The sequence below is a fragment of the Pipra filicauda genome, unplaced genomic scaffold, assembly GCF_003945595.2.
Source record: "Pipra filicauda isolate LSUMZ 115617 unplaced genomic scaffold, ASM394559v2 scaffold26_size5592650_pilon, whole genome shotgun sequence".
NCBI classification, from domain to species: Eukaryota; Metazoa; Chordata; class Aves; order Passeriformes; family Pipridae; genus Pipra; species Pipra filicauda.
The window spans coordinates 3,232,579-3,255,735 of record NW_024104387.1 but is presented as its reverse complement, the minus strand read 5'-3'; the positions used below and the strand labels follow the sequence as shown (position 1 = coordinate 3,255,735).

At 42.3% G+C, this 23,157-nt stretch overlaps 1 protein-coding gene across 11 annotated transcripts in view; it reads right to left on the bottom strand.

Annotated features, from left to right (window-relative positions):
- TUB (TUB bipartite transcription factor) overlaps positions 1-23,157 on the bottom strand; it is a 171,017-nt gene that overhangs the window by 89,654 nt on the left and 58,206 nt on the right. The window contains exon 1 of one of the 11 annotated variants that reach the window (XM_039382458.1): positions 4,308-4,541. The exons of the other annotated variants lie outside the window; for them this stretch is intronic. Coding sequence (XP_039238392.1) covers positions 4,308-4,345 — 38 coding nt within the window. The 5' untranslated portion in view covers positions 4,346-4,541. Of the gene's footprint in view, positions 1-4,307; positions 4,542-23,157 lie in introns of those variants that run through there. 11 annotated transcript variants of the gene reach the window in all.

The following is a 23,157-nucleotide window of genomic DNA, read 5'->3' as shown; positions in this document are numbered from 1 at the left end:
CCATGCCGTTCAGCAGGAGGCAGCTGAGCGGAGCTCGCCTGCATTGCAATGAACCCAGTCACAAACCGCACCTTGCAGCAAGGTGAGCACTGTACCTGCACTGCTGCCTTTAGAACGTCAAAGCTTAAGCATAGAAAATATCCCAATGCCTCAAATACACGCACAAAACCAAATGTGGGACACTCTTGGTCTTCAAGGCCGTTCTTGTTCCAGGACTTGTTTACACGTCACACTTTCAGAAATCTTCTTATCTGCCCTAATTGCCATGATTCATGAATCTACAGCACAGCTGTGCTCTGCAATTTCCATCCTTCCCCTTGCAAATAAATAACTTGTGACTGTTTATAGCTGCAATACCTAAGCACAGCCTTAAAACCTCAGAGCAAATTCACGAAAGCTACAAAAATTGAGCATGATAAAACCTGTCACAAAGAAAATAATGATATTATTGCCATCATCATGTACATATCAAGACACATTATGCCACTGCAAATGCAGGCTGTGTGATCTGCTTTCTACAGCGCCCTCTGTGCAAAGTGCCAGGCCCCCCACGGCACAGTGCATGGGCTCCCCTGGGGCTACTGCAGGTTTATCCACACAGGTCAAGGCTCAGCAGCATCACACAGACACTTTACAAAGAACTCTGGGGACTTGCAGCAAATTGATTCCTACGTGGATTGTGCTTTTTAGGTGACAGCGTTTATATATTTCTAGTGGAACAGGTTAGCTGGTTTTGTAAATGCTGCTTTTTAAGTTATAGTAGTAAGATTTATTGTTAAAAGAGCAAGTGAAAATATAAGAACAAATAAGAGTAATAGGGACTGGGACCTCTATTTGACTGGGTTTATTGATACTTTTATCTTAGCTAGCAACAGTTTCATTTGACTATAGTTATATAGTATGGTGAACATGTTCATTTATTCAAGACACACCAATATAAAATAAAAATGAGTATGCTAATTTAAGAAGTTCTATAAATTAAAAATGAGTTCAGGAAAAAGATGAAACCAAAACATGTTTTTGAACAAAAAAATGGAACTCCTGTGAATATCCTCCCAGATACTTCTGCATTCTATTTTTACTGGAAACTGCTGTTTTCCTACAAAAGGAAAACACTACTGTGCTTGAGAACATAATTCCTCAAGAAGCTACATCTTACTGCTAACTGCCATTAGGAACCACCTTTGGGGCTGAGGCAGCAACATGAACTGCAATTGATTTTTTTTTATTGAGTCCAAAGTATTTTGATTTCTTATAATAAAGAACAGAGACATTGTCAAAAATGAATTCAATTTAAAGAAGAATTCCTAGCTCATTGTACCTGGTGTGTAGCTTTATGCAAGTGCCTAATCATAGGCTTGAATTTTTACCTATGAAATGTGTTTCATGAAAATAAATGCATATATTTACTTTTAAAAAACAATTTCTCAATTATTTTTCATAACATTAGCAACCTCAAATCTCCTCATCCTATGACTATTAGTGTTTCAAAAGCAGAATACTTAAGAGAAGAAAAGAGATTAAGGGCAAAATGCTAAAATCGGAAACTCACAAATAATATCTTTTATCCACCTCAGCACAAAAAATCTAGCATTGACACTGAAAGAATTGCTTACTATTTTTGTTGACTCACTCAAAATGTTCTCAGCATCTTAAAAGGGAAAGTAGAAGTTCGTGAGTTGTGGACATGCAGGTGAATTGCTTAATGAGCTGTGCATGACACACATGGAACTGATTCCCTCTGCCTCATTTCACTTGTAAGGAAAAATATGCCATTTTACTTAAGAAAATAAAATACCTCTGCATTAATTAATTCAGGTATATAGCTGAAAGGTACGTTCGATTGCTAGGAGGAACAGTGTAGGTTTAGGAGTCATGCTACCATTTCAAAGTCCATGCCAAAGTTGAAACTGTTTTGCCAAGCTCAGAGAAGGACCTGCAGCATTTTCTAGCAGACTGCACATCGGCAAGGCTCAGGCTATGTCACATATGTCTTTACAGACTTCATCATGCCCAACAGTCTGTGCTCTGTCCCCCACACTAGCAGCAGTGACATTGTTGGCTGTCACATGTCACCCAGACCATAAAGAAGGTGGTGAACAGGCCTCCAGGCTCTGAGAGTTAGCAAGGATTGAACTCACTACAGTAAACAAGAATCTGAAGCAATGGAGCAGATAAGTGTGAGACATTTTGCTCTCAGAGAGAAGATGAACTATTCCAAGGGGTGCACATCAGCTCTCTCCCTCATCTTGTGTATTCCACTCCTAGAAAATCGTACTTTGACCTAATTTATTAATACAGTGTTTTCATGTGTAAACTCAGTCACATTCAGAAATCATTGCTTCCTCGGAAAGTAAGTTTAGGGGATCCTGGAGGATTCTTTAAACATGTGAGTTCAATGAGATTTGGCTCCAAGTCAGGAATTAGCTCTGAAGACTGAAAAATGAGTCAACTTCTTGAGAGAATTCTATGTTGGAAGCCTAAATAAAGATATTTCAGAGCAGGAGCATGGTTCAGTTACCATTTGGTTTCGGGCAGTCCTCAGCAGTTTCTGGCCATAAACATGTGGTTAACATTCAAGAAAAATACTATATTAGAAAAGACATGAGTATCATCAAATGTGTTTCTCTGAAGATCTACTGCTTTGCCTCCCTTTGCTTCTCTGAGCTGCACTGAGCAGAAAAAGATGTTTTACTTCCTTCTTCAAGGCCACCGCTCCAAAAACCCTCAGCAAAGTTTTGGCATTGGCCTCTGCAGAGCCTTGTGTACAGTGAGAGAGGGGAGAAACTGTTCCACTGCTGCTGGGAAGAGCCATGAACAGCTGTTCCTCTGGTATTTCTGCCTTCATTACAAGGCTTCAAATTGCATCAGAATGTATCCACTAGTCATTTTTGAAGCCTTATTGCCAATTCCTTACGTCTTTTCAAATCACATGGGTTGAAAGAGCTATTGGAGAGAGAGTGGCAATATTCTCAGGTTCACTGTAATCAGGTTTCTTTCTTTCTGATTCTTTTACTGATTTGAACTATCACGTGCACAGATCAAAACAATGACCTTCCACTTGTGCATCTATCGTGGGGGGGCTTTTTCCCTGTATTAAGGAGTGATTTATTTCTATTTATGTTGCAATCATTGTGGCACAGACCCACTACAAACACTGCCATTGAGAATGGGGCAAACTACAGCTGACCTGCTCAAACACCTGTTTTTGTTAATATTTGTTAGTTTTATTCTGTAAATATTTTTAATTCCGTGATTCTCCAGCAACATTTAAAACAAATATTTATGTTGCTGTATCTACCTTGGTTTATTTACAAACAAACTAATGAAACAGACATGCTGTGCTGTCGTATCCAGAAGAGCATGATTTCTCTTTGTAATAATCCAGTTTGAAAAAGATACTTTAAAGAAAAAACAAAAACAAAAACAAAGAAACCACCAACCCATAATGTTAATGTCACTCCGAATAGCAGATTCAGAAACGGCCTTATTACTGTTCCACGGCACACAGCTCATCCCGCCCGGAGCGAGACCTTTGGCTCGGTTTCTCCTCGGACCGGCAAGTCAGACACAAACTATACCCTGGTTACAGCGGCAAACGCTCCCGCTCCAAACCCGGGGCGGGCGCTCGGGGCAGGGCAGGGCTGTGCGGTGGAGGAGGGCCGGGGGGTCTCCGCACACCCCGGGCCGGGCGCGCTGGCGCTCGGGGCTCCCTCCCGGGCGGCCGCCGCCGCGCCGCGGCCCCCGTAGCTTATGGCAACGGCGGAGCCAATGGCAGCGGCGGGCCGGGCGCTGCCATGGCGATCCCGCTCCCCGCCATGGCGGCACCGCCGCCCGCGGCCGCCCCTCAGCCCCGCTCCCGGAGCCGGCCGGCGGCGGGGGAAGCGCGGGGCCGGCTCCCCGAGGCTGCCCCAGGGGTGGCGGCCGCCACCGAGGGCGCAGCGCTCCGCCCGCCCCGGGCTGGGGGGCGGCGGCGGGCAGGACGGCTCCCCGCTCTCCCCGCGGGGCTGACAGCTCTGCCCGAGCCCGGCCCCCAACTTCGCGGAGCGGGACCGGCCCGAAGTTGGGAGGCGGGACCGGGTCCCCCCCTTCGGCAGCACCCGACCGGGCCGGTCCACGACCCGCTCCCCGCGGCGGGACCCGCCACCGCCCTGCCTGGGCGGGGGTCCGGCTGCCCCGGCCCCGCGGACCAGGCACAGGCTCCGGCGGTGACCCCCCGAGCCCGATGAGCGGCAGCGGCTCCCGCCCAGGGGGCAGCGCCGGTGCCTCAGCTCCACCCGCCGCCCCCTCCGCGGGGTCCCCCCTACCTGTAAGGGATCCAGTCTGCCTGATGCCGTGAACTCATCTCTCCCCGGCGACGCTGCCCGGAGCCGAGGAGGGGGACGCGGCCGCTGCTGCCCGAGTTGGAACCCGCCACGGCGCGGGCAGCATCCTCCGTCCGGGGCGGGGGCGGGCGCCGCGCCGGTTATCCCGGCAGCGGCCGCAGAAACATCCCCCCGGGGAGGACTCCCAGCGGCGGGCCGGGCTGCATGGGGAGGGGGCGGCCGGGGGCAGCGGGAGGCGGCTCCCAGCCCTTCCTCCCTGCCCGGAGCGGCGGCTGAGTCGCGCACCGGAGCGGGGAGGGGCGGGGGAAGGGCCAGCGCGGGCAGGGAAAGGCAGGGCAGCAGCGCCACGGCCGCGCCGCCGCTACCCGCCCGCCCCCCCGCTGCCGCCGCCGCGCTCAGGCATCGCCCGGGCGAGGCGGGACCCGCCGCGCCGCCCCGAGCCGGGCCGAGCTAAGCCAAGCCGAGCCGAGCTGAGCCGCCCCCCGCGCCGGGCCCGCCCCTGCCCCGTCAGCCGCGCCGCCACTGGGCATGTGCGGGCGCCGCGGCCGGCGGGGACGGGCACGGCTCGGTTGGGCTCGGCTTTGCGCGGCTCGGCTCGGTTCGGCTCGGCACAGCCCGGCACGTCCCGCCCTGGCGTCGGGCAGCGACCGAGCCCCGAGTCGGGCGCGGTCCGGGCATTCCTCGCCTGACCGAGGCGAGAGGTGCGAGGAGAGCGCAGCCTTGAACGCAGGCTCCTCTCAGCCCATCCCACCGCCAAAATGTATGAATTTCAGCAGCTCGCCCCAAAATGGTCGAGGAGCTACGGCCTGAGGGCAGTTTGTAAAAGCTTAACGCGGCTTAAAGGGAAAATCCGTGGTTTCTGTTTGCCAACAGCAGGCATTGCGGTGGTGATAGCCGCTGGACCTCGTGGCCACCTCGGCTGGCCCTGGCACAGCCACAAGCTCCAGCAGCTCTCCTGGGAAAACCTTGGTGGAAGGCTGAGGGTGGTTGGGAGCATAGTACAGCTATAGCTCCCTGAGGAACGGGCCTTTTGATACACGGGTGTCTTACAGGCCACCATCCACTCAGCCCAGCAAGACTAGCTGTGCTCCACTTCTATAGTCACAGCAGAAGTAAAGCCCTTTTAAACCATGTAAATCCCACCTCCTTCCCTTTGCCTATGTCAGACTATGAGCTTATAGAAACAGTTCTGGACTTTGTGGAAGAAACATGACCTGAAGAAAGAAATTAGTGAAAGATAAGAATTAATTAAAATCCAATCTCTATTTGCTTTGAATAATGTCAGTCCCTGGTATCTCACAATTCTGTTGTAGATAACATTTGTATTGTATATGGAGGAGATGTTTAAAGAAAACACTGTTACGAATTAACTGAAGTCACCTTTTCACACAGAACATTATTTGTGGAATAAGCAACCAAGGAATTAAGTGTCGCACCCTGGAAAGGCTAAGATAGTAAGAGGCACCTAAGTAACAAAGATGTGAAGCTCTGACCTGCTAAGCCATCCCCAAATTGCAGCATTGGTCTTATGCTTAATAGTTTGAACCCACATGGAAGAAGGGTACAGTACAGGTTTTCCCATTGCAAGGATTGCAGAACTAGAAGGATGAGTGATTAAGGCTGTGGAAAGATGCACACCTGAACAAAGTGGAAAAAAAAGAAAAAAAGAAAAAATATTCACCTAGGAAAATAGAGACGAGGAGTTCGGAGGTAAGTGCCCAGAAATGGTAGATTAGAACAACAGAAAATGAACGTTCATTTGGGGTTTGCAGCATAAAAAGCAGGAAGAGTATTATAATTTAGCAAATTAGAAACAGATTGAAAGAGGTACTTTTTCATGCAACGTAACTGTATGGTTGAATTCACTACCAAAGAAGACGGACTGAGGCCAGGAAGCCAGCAAGACACAACAGAAGGCGGTAGGCTTAACAGGTAACAGAAACATTACCGTATTCCTCACTGTTGTAAGGCTATTTTGTTTTCAATCCAGAAACCAGAATTTGAACATTTTCCAGAAGTCAAAATGAGACCTGCTTTTAAGGAAGAATTCCCTCACACCCGTGGGGATAAAATGATTTGCTGCTTTCTTGACCAATGTCAGGCACTGGACTCAACTGCCCTCTGTTCCAGTCAGGCACAACCTGGAGCTGTAAAACAACAGGTTCACGACCACCTGGCAGTGTTATTAGGTGAGGAGGCGGCTGCAGGAGAGATTCTCATCTCCTAGTACTAAGGGGTGTGTTTTTTAAGCATGCCCGTTTGCTGAGGCTTCTGTGGAAAAAAAGAGAGACGAAAGAACAGTTTCATGTCTTCAGGAGCAAATGCACACAGATCAAAAAGGTGCCTCTGAACCTTTGAGTCATATGAAATAGGAAACTGTCATTTAGCAGCCAAAGACCATGTTTGTGTTAACAAACACAAAGCATACAGGGTTACTAGGTGTTAAGATGGGAGACTGTGAGGGTGTGCTGGAAGATGGGGGTGCACAGAGCATAATGTCCAGCTATGGAAAGCTGACAGAGGAGAAGAAAGATCAGGAATATTGTAGGGGAAGAAGGGAAAAACAATTCTATGGTGTTTTATCTGCTTTCGAAGGGTTTATATATGCCCTTTCCCTCATCCTCCCCTGCCCCAATTCTCCCTCATCCCTTTACCATCTTTGATACATATCTTTTGTACTGCTTCACTGTCCAGTTTTGGTTCTTTCTCACTGGCAATGCTCTTCCCCCATTTCTGAAGCAGGTGAGCAGAGCAGAAAGGTGAATACCAGCCCTCTGCAGCTGGCAGCATTAAGAGCAGGGTTACTGCATATCTCTAACTCTGAGCAAAGTCATAACATCTTCTATGGACATCCCTCTGTTTTGTCTACATGGCACACAGAGCTATCTCTGAATGACAGGGCAAGTGCTACAGAGAAATCCTTGCCAGGAAAAAGACCAAGGTGTTCATTTTACTGTGTAACAAGCCTCAAGATTGCCCTTGAGGTGCAGATACATTCACTGGCATTTCTAGTAATTCTCAGCAGCTCAGGGAAGACCTGGCTTCACACACGCCAGTTTCTCCAAGGATTAAAACAAAAAATAGGAAAAAATACCAACATGAAAATAACCCTTACATGCAATGATGATTTGTAGGTGCTATCTGTGAAGAGAGTTGTACTTCTCAAAAGCCATGTTTAATTAGTTTCAGATACCAGCTTGATGGGCAAGGCAGACTGTTAGAAAAACAGAGCTTTAAAGGTTCAATGACTGATATATGAAACAAATGCAAAGCAGCAAGGTAGATGCAAACCTGGCTCCTCCACTGCCAAATGTGTCTCACTAAGCAACATCTTCCTCTACATACAGTGTGCTGTCTTTCCAATTATCCCTGTTTTGTCCTCTGTGTAAAATAAGTGTCCTACTAATATGGTTTTTAATTGAAGTGATGAATAATACAACACAACTATATCTAACAGTTGAAAACACCTGCATTTGCAACTGAAAGCCTTCTGGCAATCTGGGTAGAGAGCAAGACATCAAAGCAGGAGGACTCTGTTGAAAGGGAGTCTGGAGAACCTAAGAAAGCAGTAAAATAAGAAACTGATGTGAGCTCTTTCCTAAGTGTACAGATTCATGACTTTTAAGTCTAAGTTTCCCATGATGGGGAAATTCATTTTCCTATTATTTAGCCCATTAAAAAAAATAAAGTAGTAAATGTATATACTGATTTGAAAAAATGCATAGAGTGTCTTTTATAGAGAGGTTTTTAATCTACTTATATTCCTTATTGTTTCTCTTTCTAGGCCCACTGTTGCATCTGCACCAGTAAGCACGGCTCTATTCAGAGTTTGTGTGCTGCAGATATAAAGGTCTGCAGGTTGTGTGGCTTAGGTTTCCTACACCTCACAGCTGCTATAGTAGGCTCAGGATATGTATTGAATTAAATTCCTGCCGTGTTTACCTTTTTAGCTGACCTGAAAAGAAGGCTGAATTTTAAAAATAGGAAAAGTATAGTTATTAACACCATAGGCGAACACCATAACCCACCCTGGGTTTATTCTTTACTAGAACACACGTCCTAACTCACAGTTTCTAACTCATTCATAAGACATTCACAAGACTAATTCAATCTTTACTTTTAAGGTCTTTAAAAATGGCCAAAGCTGCCCATTTGTTGCCTCTAGATCAGCTCAAGCACTTCTATCCAGCATTTTAAATCTTAGAGCAGCACAAACAGAACAGATTTGGCATAAATGTGTAAAGATTCTAAGTTTTCCTTTTTTGTCTTGGACTTTTCTAATTTTAAGCTCCGAATAACAAGGAATAGGAATATGTTTGTGCTGGCATAACTACAGAAGTGATTGTGTTTAGATTTTTCCATTCCAATATATCTAGAATCAAGTGAACATACACGAAGCAAAATGATGCCAAATAAAACTTGTCTGTACTCATTGCAAATCTAGAGTTCCTAACAAAGTTCATGGAATTTTCTGTATAAAGATCAGATCAGTTGTGAGCGTATCTAGGATATTTTGTTCATTTGTCTGAAAATCAAACTGTGCACCTAACCAGGATCAGATGCCAAAGGTGAAGGTTTTGTATAATGAGCTGATATTTGGCAAGTTCAGTGCATTTCTTCCCAAGCTGTGAGTTCTGACATGCATTGAATCAAATTCCGAATAAACTCCAGGGATGGTAATAAGGGCATTAAAACTTCCACAAATCAAAAATAAGAAAATTCTCACAAAAACTAAACCAAATCAAAGCCCTGAATGGTAATAAACACTTCAGTAATACCAAAGACATGACAGAGAGAATTCTGCTTCTTATGGGCTTTGGATGAGGCTTATGCCAAGTTCATTGTCCTTGCACCTTAAACAGAAGCAGCCCAGGTTAGATCTTGTTTCCCTAGTAAGAAAAAAAGCATTATTTATGATATGCCAATTTCAACTATAACCAGAAAATTTTGTGGTAAAGGTGAACAATTTGGAGATGAAACTCTGGGAAGGAGACAGATTGGTATATGAAAGACTGATTGCAGCGTTTACGTGGTTGATCATCTTCCTCTCTTCATGAAAGCTCACCTTTCCTTATTGCATTTCATCTATTCTCATTCCAGTAAGTACATTTCTGCTTCTTTACTGCGAGACTGTGAAGCATAAATACTGATCAGTAACACACTGAAATAAAATCTATTCTGCAATAACAGAATAGAGTTCTCTTGCCATCCAGGGTAATTTCTCACTTTAGTCACTTCAGTTTGAACTTGCCCAGCTCCAGGAGATCCTGTCTAATATCAGGGTTTTTACAGTTAATATCAAGCTGACACCTATATCTACACATTCCTATAAAATAAGTATGAGAAAATGTTGACTTTTGAGGAGTAAGAGTTGTTAAGCTCACTTTCCCAGCACTAGAAATCAAAGCTCATACACCACTGCCCTTTTGTTTAATGCTGGTGGCCTGCTTTCAACACCTGCTAAAGAAGTTTTTAGTTCAGTCTGATACCACATCCTGTAACACCTTTAGGATCTCTCTCAAAATCTTACCCTGGGTATATCCAATTACTGTTTTTATTCTCCACTGTAAGTAATAAATCCTGTTACTGAGGTGAAAACAAACTATGTGACTGCTGTACATGAAGTCATTGAAACTTGAGTGAGAAACTAGGATAATCATAACTAGAGCTCCTGTCATATTTGAAATTGCTGTCCCATTGAATACTCACCTAAGTACAGTGGGGCCACTAGAAATGGATTCTGTTATATATTCCCTCCAGGCTCCCCTTTTTAATGCCCTTTTACATTATTCCTACATCCTGATACCTAAAGAGATTTTTCATGAAGGAGGAACTTTCCTATGACAATGCTTAAATACAAAATTGGATAACCCTATCCCATTTCAGCATACTATTTCACATAGGTTTTGCTTTAAAGGGCTCCTTTTCCCTTTGAAGTTTATTATTAAACCATATTTTACACAGTAATTTTGCTCTCATCTCCTGCATTTAGGCTCTTTGAACATTTCTCAACCATTTACGCTATTTACATATCACTCAAAGTGGTTAGAACACCAGCTAAACCAGACATATTTTCAAAAAGATTCCCCTGCCCAAAGTACACGTCTCTTGTCTATAAGACAGGTCTAAATTCATAGCAAACCAGATGCCAGTTTCCTGCACATGAAAATCATAAGTCACTTTTAGTTTGTTTTTCCCTTCTAAAAATCAAGGGTAGTTTTCAGTTCTGACTCCTTTTTTCTTTTTTTTTTTTCTGTTTTGTTTTCATGGAATCACAGGATGGATGGCAATGGAAGGCATCTCTAGAGATCATCTTGTCCAACCCCGCTGCCTAGAGCTGTGCCAACTACACCAAGTTTCTCAGAGCTGTGTTCAGACAAGGTTTGATTATCTCCAAGAATGGAGACTCTGCAACTTCTCTGGGCAGCTTGTCCTGCTGTTTGACCAGTCTCACAGTCAAAAGGTGTTGTCATATGTCTAAATGGAATTTCCTATATTTCAGTTTGTCCCTGTTACTCATTTGGTCCTCTGAGCTAAGATGCATCATTTTGCTCTCAGCCATCAAGAGGGGAACATATTGCATCTCCCTTTGACTCATGGCAAGTCTAGAGGACAAAAGAAGGCTCTTCCCACTCAGCCTGAGAGAGCCATGCTAGAATTTTGAATTTTTGCAAGCTGTTAGCAAACGGTAGCATATCTTAGCCTGCTGAAAGGATAAATCTCAAACCATTTCTTCATATTATGTTTCCTCATGTATTTTCTTTTCAGCATGGTGAGTAAGCAACTGTACTTAATACTGCAAAACCTCGGGATTAACCTAAAGCTAAGCACATCCTTCATAACTGTTCTGTAAAAGCATGCAAAGGCATTACTTCCAGTTATTGTAAATAAGAAAAAAACCATTGAAATTATACATCTAAAACCATCTACCCCAGCTGATGATATAGTTTTAGATGTTCATGCTTTGGTATTGGGGAATGAAACAAAAAGCCAAACAAACTCCTGTCTAATCTCAGAGATATTTCCAATTCAGAGATATTTCAAACTCAGGTGTGACTTATCCCCCCTTAAAAGCTGTTAACTTCATCTGACAATGAGCAGAAAATTGAAATGCTCCCTGCAGAAATTGTAAGTAGAACCAGAAATGCTTTGCCATAGGTGTTTGTTTGGAACATCATGATAATGACCTTCTCATTTTATACCCTCTAGATTTCTTCCATCAAACACAATTACTCAAAGAAGTCAGTTTATTACAAAAAAAAAAAAATAAAAGAGAGCCACAGAGTTTTAAAGAATTAACGTTCCATTACACTTTAGCGCAAAGCTGCAATCAAATTAAAATGAGGTTGAGTTCACTGTACAAGGAAAAAAAAATTGAATGGTTTTGTTTGGAATCAAAGCAGCTGGAAAACTGGAAACTTGCTTTAGAATAGCTGAGCGTTTTTATAGCTAGAAAACATTCTGCAGTCTTCAAAGTCTTCAGATAATATTTAAGATTAAGTAGTACTAAGTTATTATTTTCATTTGGTTTCTTTAAAATGATCTAGCTAGTAAAACTTTTCAAAAGGAGCAGGTATAAGTATTTAAATTATTGTTCTTCTGCACTCTTTTCAATAGAATGGGTTAAATGTATTTGATCTTGCAGTGGAAACACCTGATTTTCCTCCAGAATTTATGCAACTTGTTCAGTTGACTTACTGCAATCATCTACACTTCTGGCCAATCTATGACACTACTCGTAATATGACTGCTTTACATCATCTTTGTAATGCAATAAAACGTCACATTCACATTAGAGATGATAAACCGAGGCAAGAGCTAGATTATTTAGTTTGGCTGCAGTTAAATAGAAATCCTCAGGATAAGCTAGGAAATGATCAGTTGATCTTCACTGAAACATCCATCTTCAGTGCATACAAATTAGATTCTGGGTAGAGTGTGCCAAGCACTTTCTGAGTCCTCCATATTTGCCAGTACAAGGACAAGATGATAGTGCATTGCTTACTCAGTGTTTCCCTAAATTACAATCTAATGCAACTGGTAATAATTTCAAATGTACAGATACACTAAATTAACTTAAACTGCTGGCTGAGAATTTCTGTTTGCAGGCACTATTAATGTTATTGATCTCAGCACACCCTTTTGTCACTTTACCTCAATAGATGACTAAAGCTGTGGCCAAATAGTTCAACATAAGCTAAATGTGAGGCACTGTGTTCAGTAATGAGGTCCAGCCTAAAGAGCCTTTTTTTGTATGTTTTTGCATTTTCTTCTAAAATGTTTTATTTCACTGTTTACCAGTAAAATACAGTGATTTGGCTGTTGAAGTTTAACAGCTATTTGCTGGGCAGCTCCCAGCTTCCACTGGAGAATGCCAGGGCAGGAGTTTTTTGACTGGTGAAGCAGTAGCTCCCCACATGGGCACCTGGGCACTTCCTGCCTAGGGTTCTCCATGGACTGATCCTGCAGCTCCTGTGCCACCCAGCACCTGCCACCCGCACACCTTCCCACAAACACCACCCCCAGCAGAGCTCTCCTGCACTCACCTGCAGCAGCCCCCCAGGCACTCCAGATGGTCCTATCTGCACCTTTGCCAGCCCCTCTGAAACGCCTGAAGCGTCTGACTCAGAGCAAATCAGGTCCCACCAGCTCAGAGGGGAGGGCACCTGCATCAGGCCAGACCCTGCTGTGCTGCAGCCCTCAGTGCAACACATTTCATTCAGAGTGGGAGAGCCCAATGCTGAGCTACCAACAGTTCTGTGAGAACTGCATCAGCTGCATCTGGCAGACCATGAGCACATTTTCCCCATTAACTTCATCCGTGGTTTGAGCAGAGTCCCCTCACCAGCCAGTACAAAGAAAAGCAGTTTTGTTTGTTTTTCTGTAAGAAAAGTTGGAGGAACTGTTGTTTGCAAAATATATTTTCTGGCAGCCAGATGGGAATATCGGTTTCTAAACTTTCCCTTCTAGATATAAAATCATAACATATTTAAGCACCAATTAATTGCTAAGCAAAACCTATAACTTCAAAGAACGCTGTAAAAAAAACACAAAGGATGCATTAAAATAAGACTTCCACTTTAAAAAATTAAGTTCTTCAAAGAGACTTTTCTTGCATGGCAGAAGATAAGGTAAAGCAACATTTCATATGTAATTTTGGGATAAGAATTAAAAACAAAGAAAGATCAATCAAATAGTTTACATCTCTGTAGTTAAAACTGTATAAAAATTACATGAATACAAAATTATCTGAACCTGTGCAGATTTTTGTACAGGGAGATGACTGTGTGAAATCTTTTTCTTTATTTTGCTTTGCATAAACCAATCTTTTTTGGCCTCTCAGACCCTTTTCAGATAACATCCACTTCCTCTGAAATTACTGCAGGTAATTTATGGATGTTCTCTCTAATATCCAACTCGGGAATTGCTACTTTGACTCCTTGGGATTTCTTCACACCTCCTTATCAATGGCAATTCCATGCTCTTCTAAGCCAAATCCTGCTGCACTTTACTTGCATTGATACCACGTTTCCCCCTCTATCCTTCTAGCTGGGTTCATGTGCCTGATTCATTCACATGCCAAACCCAGTCAGTTATTTAGGTCTGGATCATAACAGTGGTAACATGATTGTAGCCGTGTCCTTCAAACCCCTTCAGGTACAGCAAGTTATAAAGGCAAACTGCCTGAAAGCAGAAATAATTCCAGCTCCACACAAAATGTGTGAAATTTAGGACTAAATCAAAAGGAAACTGTGAGAACAATGCAACACTCCTTCAGTGAATGTGCAGGTACAGCGAATGCTACGGAGAATATGAAACCAGGCAGATGATTTGAATTGGTAAAAGATATGATGCATTCACTTAAAAGAAATAATAATTATGTAAGCTTAGTCATAGGACTGGATTTGGTGAGAGGTCTGGGGAGAGGAAAAAGGTAAAGGGCATGAGACAACTCAGTCTGATACTGCCTTCCTGCTGGTACCACCCATCGTTCCTGTTCCTGCATGAATGATGTGGCAGTGTCTCAGTTTACATTTCTTTCACAGCTCTGCCTCATTTTCTTGAATTTAGAGAATCTATTAAGATTCTTCAGGAAAGACAGAGAGGTTCAGGTCTTCAGGAAGGGATTTTTACTGTCTCTGCCCCTGGACAGCACAGTTAACCTGAGGTCCAGCACACTTTGACTGGAAGATCAAGCAAGGAGAAAACCTGAGGTAGGGAAGAAACAGCAAAGAGCTGAGTGGAAGAAGGTATTATAAAACCCACCAGATTTTCTGCACTTACTAAAAGTCTGTTCAAAAACCACAGATGGCCCTTTTCCCAGAAACTACTAGTATGTTTGGCTATGTTCTATGTACATATAACGTACATACATGTTGTACCTCTAGCAGCCATAATGAAGCAGTTGTACACGATGGGTATTTGGCACAGGCTTTTTGCTGCTATACCTGCTCTGTAACTCTGCTCCCTCTCACAGAGACCAAACTGTAACAATGCCCTTGAGAATCCACTGTGCACAAAGCACTGCCTCTTCCTCAGGAACTGCTGAGCAGTTTCCTCGTTCTGACATTTGCTATTTATTGATCCTTCTCTACACTGCCTTCCCTTACGTTGGGAAGGTGGTAATGTAACAGCCTGTTTACAACCAGTGCTGTATTGTACTCTAGTATAAGAGAGATGTGTTGAGACACACATGGACTCAAAGGCCTAGAGAAATTCCCTTCTGTGCCTCTTGGCATGTTTTCCAATTTAATTCTCTGGCAGACCCAGTTTAACAATAAGATCCTGCCTGTGTACCAAAATGACAAAGCAAAACCAAGACTCAGTGGAGGAAATTAAGGAGAAACAGGACAAACAACACAGCCAATCCAGAAAACATTGAAAATGTTCAGAGGGGTTATAGGCAAATTGATGTGGAAAAGGAGAAAACAAGACAGAAGGGAAAATTATATGAAAAATAAACTCAGACAACAGGAGACTCAGGTCTAGAAGACAGAGTTGGGGTTAATGGACTAAATGCAGCCAGGGAAACTACACATTAACAGGTCCGTATATCAGCAGGCTGGGAGAAAAGAAACCAATAAAACAACAAACAACATTAGAACAATGAAAAGGCTCAAAAAATACCACATGCTGTAATAGGATATTGGAGTAAGTCAGTCAATTAGAAATGAGTCATAGATTAAATATGCAAAGGAATGTAGCACCTGAAGTAGTACAGAAGCTGCTGGTGGATATTGGTATTTTTTTTCCTATTTTCCAACTTCTTACTGCTTGATGGCCATGAATTTTGTTGCACAGAACATGCCAATCATACAGTAAATGAGCAACACTTGAAAGGAAACATATTGTATATTTTTCTGAATAGCAGATTTTACTTCAAATTGTCTTCTAAAAACAAACTGGTTTGTAGAAAAATACATTGTGTGTTAACTTCTGCTGAAAGTAGCCAGCCTCACAGAGTGCTGTTCATGGAGATCACGTGTTTCCCTCCTGTTGGCCCTAGCTGTCAAATACCAGTTGAAGAGTTCCTGTTTTTTCCTCTGCTACTTATTTTGTGTGCAGACAGTTCAACTGATCTAAATGTATTATTACATTGCAATAAGATATTGTAGGGTAGCCTGTGGTTCGGATGAAAATTATATTTTGGAAGGAAATAGTTGGCAATAAATGAACATTTCCAAATTTCCATTGGAACAGGTAGAATTATTTATGCACATGTAATCTATGTTCAGCCTAACATGATCAAGGTAAGGGTTCTGAGAGGAGGAAAACACAATTATACTGGCCAGCCTCAAGATGTATTACACTATGCTGTCCTAACGTCAGTAAGTGCCATCTCTCCTTGATACAATTTTTAATTATTTGCAATTAAGTCTAGCTCCGGATGTCTAGAGAAAATTGTTCATTAATTCAAATATTTGAAAGAATCAGTGAATATCATTTCCTTTAAATGAAACCTTTGATTTAACTGTAAATGAGAAAAAGAATACTGGAAAATTTTTAGGTTTTCATATTGGCATCCTGCTTAACCAAACTTCACTGTCCACCAGTGAGACTTTAAGGTGACAATAAAACAAAGGGTGCTTCTGTGCATATTTCCCCTACCCTGAGATCACTGTGCTGTACTCCTGCAGTATAGCAGTTGTAATAAATATTGAGTAGTATGAGTACTCCTGCCTGCTTCCATGACAGAGGGACACTTGGACCAATCTTAAAATGAAGAGTCTGGGCTCTTTTAACACCTACCAATCAGTGTTTTGTGTCACTGAATATGACTTATTTTCATTCCCCACTGACATGAAGTGAATTCTAGGCAGGTACAGAGGGAGATGTGCCTCTGTCCCAATTGCAATCTCGAGAGCAGAATCGATTCAATATATTTATCTTGAAAAATGCCAGGTTTTCAGCATCACTCATTTATTTCCAGAGATGCTCAAGTTACCTTTCATATCTTGTGATCAGCTGCATCCCTGAAGCAATCTATCTCCCCTTTATTTAAAAGAAAATATTCATGGCCAAAGGTACTGTGAGGAACACCTGTAGTCCCTGAAGAATAAGAGAACTCCAGGCATCAAACCAAAGCATCAAAAGAGGCAGCAAACTAGCAAACTGCAATTTAGCTACAAGAGCACATGAGATTGAATTTCAGCTGAATGAGATTCTCAGTCCAGGATCCGATGAAGTGATTTTGAACAGTCACTTCACCTTATGTCTCTCTTTCCTTATGCAATGTTTACAGTGTAAAAAAAACAGGCAGTCAAAATATGATGCAGGATGGCCCCCAGATGTATTTGTCTGCCCTTGCAGTGCCATTATCTGGATGAAGAGCTATGCTAAAAATATCCAACAAGAACATGTAGAAAAAAAATCGAAATCCATTTATGCTAAGCTGAACTTGTAAACCATCGTAATTTAGGTAAGTTAAAAATTGTGGGGTTTTTAAGAAGTCCACATCATGGAAGTGCCTACTGAGCACTCAGTGTTGAGGTACTAAAGAATTTCTCTCACTGCCTCGTAATAAGCATCTTCAGCAGAGAAGTTTAAGAAAACAGAGCACAGAGGTCTAATCCAAAGTTTCATGGCCTAAATGAGAGTAAGTTAAATCAATTTATAACGGACTGGGCACTCTGAGGTGGAAGAATGAAATTTACTTCATTAAACCAAAGGGTTTTAATCATATCCCCAAAGAACAGTCAGGCTGCTGATTGTTATATAGTATACCAGTACTGGAAACACCAGAATCCAGAGGCTATTCCAAACACATCCAGTTGGAAGTAGCAACTTCCATCAAAAAGCCTTGCAAAATTCCAGCAGCAGCCTCTAAGCACATTGGACTGAAAACAAGTTAGGGAATAGACTCCTTCCATACTTCATTTCAGGGACATACATGCTGAAAATTCTTCCAGGCACAAGACTAACACATGCAGTCCTCCTCAGCAGTGCATGTAAATTACAGGTTATGTGCATCAAAATAATACAGAAAACAAGGATGGAGATACAACTTCTATGGAGTGGAAAATCTGTTTTACTGACAACGCTTCTGATAATCTATAACTTTGCTAACTCATCTTAAAAGAAGAACAATCCCCCTCATGTCATTATATAAAGGCACATGGAAGCTATTTGGCTGCCTAATTTCTCACATTTCTTCAGAAGAAAGATTAGGATTTTAGCCCAATCTCTGCCAGATGTCCTTAATGGTAGCAAAAAAATGGAAGGTGCAGAGGGAACAAAGCATTTTCTTAACAAAATGTTTTCTACTCCAAATGTCCTAGGGCATCTGAAGGAAGAGACCTGCCAGCCCTAATGTGTGAGGAGCTGTCTTGCCTGGACAGCTGGCTGTCTCAGTGGTTTCACCAGCTGCCCTCCTTATTACAATGGATATGTCATTGTCCAAGACTTTGTCAAAGATGTACCTGGAGATACAGAGGGACAAGAACTAGGTGAACTCTTCTAAATTGCATTTGCATCATTGGGTGAGATTTTCATGTGACTACCACCCAGCTTCCATCACCCTGTCATCCAGAGCTAATGCCAAGTACTTTCATTCAGTTCATTCTCATCTTGCATTTAAAATTGATTTTTTTTCTACAAAGTATTTTCCCATAATACATTCACAGGAAAGGGAAAGAGTGGATTGACTTTTGCACAAGTGGAGATGTTGCAGGGCATGATCATAATTTATTTATTGGTATAAGTCTGAATAGCTTCATCTGAACTAATAACTCTCCTAAGTTAATTCTGTGTGTGATTTACTCTGGCAGACAAATTAGTAAGTGTAAAGAGATGGATAGAGCAGCCAAAACCTTTTCCATTTCAATTTGGAGGAAATATAGCTGCTGCTTTTTAGCAAAACATTGAATAAGAGAATAAAATTCAAAGCTAAACAACTGAATACTTGGATAAAATCATCTCTTTTGCTAACCAACCCTGCATAAGTGTTTTATGAAAAATACAGAGCCAGGCTCAGTTCCTGGATAAAACCTGTAATTATTTTATACAGACATATAGTAATTGAGGATGAATCAGAGATAGCTGAAGAAATAGCAGCTGTATCATTCTTCAGAGAAACAGTTCACAGAACTGCATTTTTAAAGATTCCTCAAGGGCAACTGCTAGCTATAGTCCATCTGTTCATAAAAATCAAAATGAGAAAAAAATCGATTATGGTTTAAATTTAAATCAGATTTCGAGCCCAAGCTTTTAAATTTCTTTGTCTGAGACTGCTGGCACACAGGCTTTAGTTTTAAGACCCGCGTGATCTATTCGAACAATGGCCGGCAGGTCACACCATTGCATGTTCAGGTCTCTCTTTTAGGCCAAATTTGTGAATGTTGCTGAGTTTTTCTCCCTTTTTCTCCCAGTCATACTGATATCTTAAACTTCAATTCCCATGGCCTGGCCAGTTTAGCAGCCCACAGCCCTCCAGGAAGGTAGTTTGCTGCCCTGGCCCTCTGCCAGGCTTGCTCCTGCCCCCGGGGTATTTGAGGGGTGGCTCTCTGACAGCATCTCTGTACCCTCACATTTCAGAGGCAGAGAGCCCTGAAAATCAAGTTCTACATTCCTAGCTCAAACAAATGAACTGTAGGGAGAAGCTGGATGAAAATATAATGACAGAAGTGAAACAGAGGTCACATCAAATATCATTTTGCAAATGAACAGGTTGGTTCAACATCTAGAATCTGCACATAGATATTAGTAGGAAGCAGAACTCATAAAGACAAATTGATGGGTATTCTCATATGCAAGGAATACAACTCGGGAATTAATAGAATTGAATTTGCTGTAGCAGCATAAACACCAAATTACATTTTTGATAGAAGAATGGCAATGATATGAGCTAATACCATAGCAAGACCTCTTCAGTGTTTTTAATTGCATTAGCAATGCGAGGTCAGGTCCTTGTCCTTTTATGAGACCAACTTCATGTTATTAATCTGCAGAGAAGACTTTGCATTCAGATGAATTTATCAACATCATCTACATCAGTTGGAATATATACTGCAAAGCCTCTGGAAGCAGGGAAAATACTATGTATAACAGTAAAAACTGCAAATTGAACTCCAAATTTCCAAAGGGACTAGCAGAACTTCACTGAGTTGGAGTGAGTGATGAAGATTTACATCAGCCGAAAACTTGGTCCATTATTTCTGTAATACTACGTAAGTCATCATAAAACATGACAGATGCAGTATTAATGATGAGCTGCTAAAACTTAACCAGGATCTCCCTCAAACCTTGCTGCTTCAATCAGTGCTATGTATGACACTTCTGGAATAAACTGCTCTTTCATTTCAAATCCATCAAATTTTATATTTTGCTTCTCCTTGAAGTGATTGCTTTTTGGCTGGGACAAGCTTTATAGTCAGGTCTTTGCTGGTCCTAGACTAGAATTCATTTTGTGCACAGCCTTCCTCCATTTCTGAGGATGTATGAAATTTGTGTGAGAGTTGGGTTATCTGATGAGCAAACAAGTTCCCTCTCACTGAGCCCCGAGGGTGAACAAGCTGACACTAGGTAGGATGAAGAGGAAATCCAGAATAATGAAGAAGGTAACTCCCAGAACCAGCTTTCCTATCCTTCACCCTCCAGGCAGTAAGAAGAGTGTGCAGAGAGCGTGAGAATGGCACTTTCACACACTTCGGCAAGACAGTAGCCTTGCCCATAGTACTTAATACTTCAAAGTAGAGCAGCAGCACATCCCCTCAGACACAGGAAATTTCTCTCCATGGATTCAGACAAGGCATTTGCAGGGTGTGGGGTGAAACTGCCCTTTAGGGCACACCTCAACTTTCCATGTGCTTATATAAAGGCATGTGAGGGAAGCAAGAGAGTATTTAGCCTGTCCTAGAGCCTCTTGAGGGAGAAGCTCATCCCATCTTACAGCTGTGCTTAGCCACAGCCTTTTAAAGGCTTTGGGCCTGCAGGTGGGTGAATGACTATCAAACAGAAGCAGTTACCTTTTCAGAGGAGCTTGGGAAGCCCTGTGAAAATGCCACCTGCACTGAGCATCCCATGCATCCATAAGTCATGCCATACTTCTCCAATGCTGGAGCCCTGGCTTTAAAAATCATACTGTTCCCAAATAAATTGAGGTTATTTTGATCTGCCTCTTGCATTTTAGCTTTAGAATTCCGGTTTTCACATTTTCTCTACAACAGGGAGTGCTGGAAGTATCTTCCCTGTAAATGGACAGGTTAAAGAGATCACAAGTGTTGTGACTTTAGGCTGCAGATCACAAGAGTCTCAAAGTGCTGGAAGGCAAGCAGTAATGTTGAGCAGGCACATAAGAAGTCCAGCTGATTTCAGTGGAAGTATTCAGTGTGTGCACAGTCACCACGAAAGAGTCCATGTTATAGCTGTATGTATGCAGCATTAGCATATTCATTCCATTGCAGACAACAGTGCTAATATGGTCTTGAGTCATTTATGATCACTAAGTAATTAACACTTACCTCCAGTATACTTCTGATTAATTTTTTTTCCATAACAGCGGAAATTGGATCAGACTACAAACCATCAATATGACAACTTCTTCCAGTACTTTGCATTTTCATATGAGATGAACCAGAAAAATTAACTAGTCTTTCCTCAGCTACAGTTTAGATGAATGCGTCATTTAGATCAACAATATTTTCCATTGTAGTAGTTTATATGAAAAAGAAAATTGAAATGAAAACATTTTTCAGCTACTTGTTGACAGTATCAGCACTCATGATCTGAAACATGCTGACTCAACAGCATTTTTGGAGGTGAGAATTTCTCCAAAGAAATGGAGAAAAATCAGAGATAGGGAAGAAAAAAAATCTACATGATAGGGCCAAACCTTGGCCCACAATAAAGCTGTTCTAGGAAGACGATGGTGATGAAGAGCTGATATAGGAACACATCACAATTGTCAGAATGACGTTACCTCAGATCAACACCAATCTGAGGGTTGTTTGGCATGCTGACTCCAATCTGGAGGCTAAGCCACCTATTCAGACTATTTGGTAAAGGGCTGTGTTTTCTGCCAACTCCAGGGTCTCCAAGTTGTACAAAGCTACACCAAAGGCAGAACAGGCCCAGGAAGCTTCCTGCTACTTGCTGCAAGGTGATAGATTTTGCTGCAATAGGCAAGCAGATCCTACAGCAGCTATACCTGCGCCTACCCGTACATGCTGTCTTTCTGCTCCAGCATAAAATGAAAATTCCACAAGTAACTCAGAAAAATGAAGTTCCTCCTAAGAACCATTTCCTAGGAGGACAAGAGCATTGCTAGAAATTGTTGCTTGTGTGACTTGATCCACAAAGAACATAAATGGTTGCAGATGGAGCAGACTTTGCATTTTCATTTGATTTCTCTTACAAATTTGTAAGAGAAATATTAATAGCACGCTAATGGTAGCAATTACTATAATGAATGTAACAGCTGGTACCAGCAGCTGAGCATACGTTGCGGTTTTATGCTTTCCATGTACGGCATGAGGTGGCTCTGAGCAGTTGCAATCACTGTCTTTCACTTTTCCTGAGGATCCTAAGGATTCTATTTTCGGCAAAAAGACTGTGCTTGTGGCAAAAAAGATGGAGAGCTACTTTTGTAAGTATGTCACCTCTCAGGAGGTTGTTCATAGCTCTAAGAAAGAGGTAACATGTTCAATGCATGGTCAGTCTCTCAACCTGCTCTGGTCCTCTTGATGGATATGGTTTCACCACCAAAGCAAGTATCTTTCAGTTGTGCATCAAGCAGTTTGATCCTCCTCTTCTAAAAGAGTAAACTGAGTGGAGGAACTCCTGAAGTGGAACTATGAAGCAAGAAACAGTTCTGTTCACTTGGAAACATTTACTAACAAAATGCATGTCTGGAATCCCAGGATTGCCACCCATCTGCTCTGCCTCTGAACAGACCCTGTGAGAGTAAATAAAACAGAAATGTAGCACAGATACTAACAAAGGACAGAAAGGAAAAAAGAAAATTGTTCTGGCCCACCTTCACTCACTTTAAAGCCAGAATTTTAATTAGAAGTGAATTAGGCTACTGCTCTGCAGATCATGGGCACCTAGCAGGTATCAGACTGATAAGTTTTAGTTAATGATGATGCCAACCTCCCAAAGGCAATGCAGTTCAGAGATTTACCTCCAAATGCCCAAAGGTGGCCAAATTCAGCATTCAGCATTCCTGGTTTGCACTTGGAATTAATGGCTATTCAAATGCTTTACTGTCTTCATATGCTTTTCATGCTAACACAGCCTAAGAGGTACTAAGGAGCCTGAGGCATTTCTAAGCTTCAGCAGAAGCATGCAGGAACTGAACCAAATGCAGGAAACAAAGGAAGCATGAAAGGAGTGG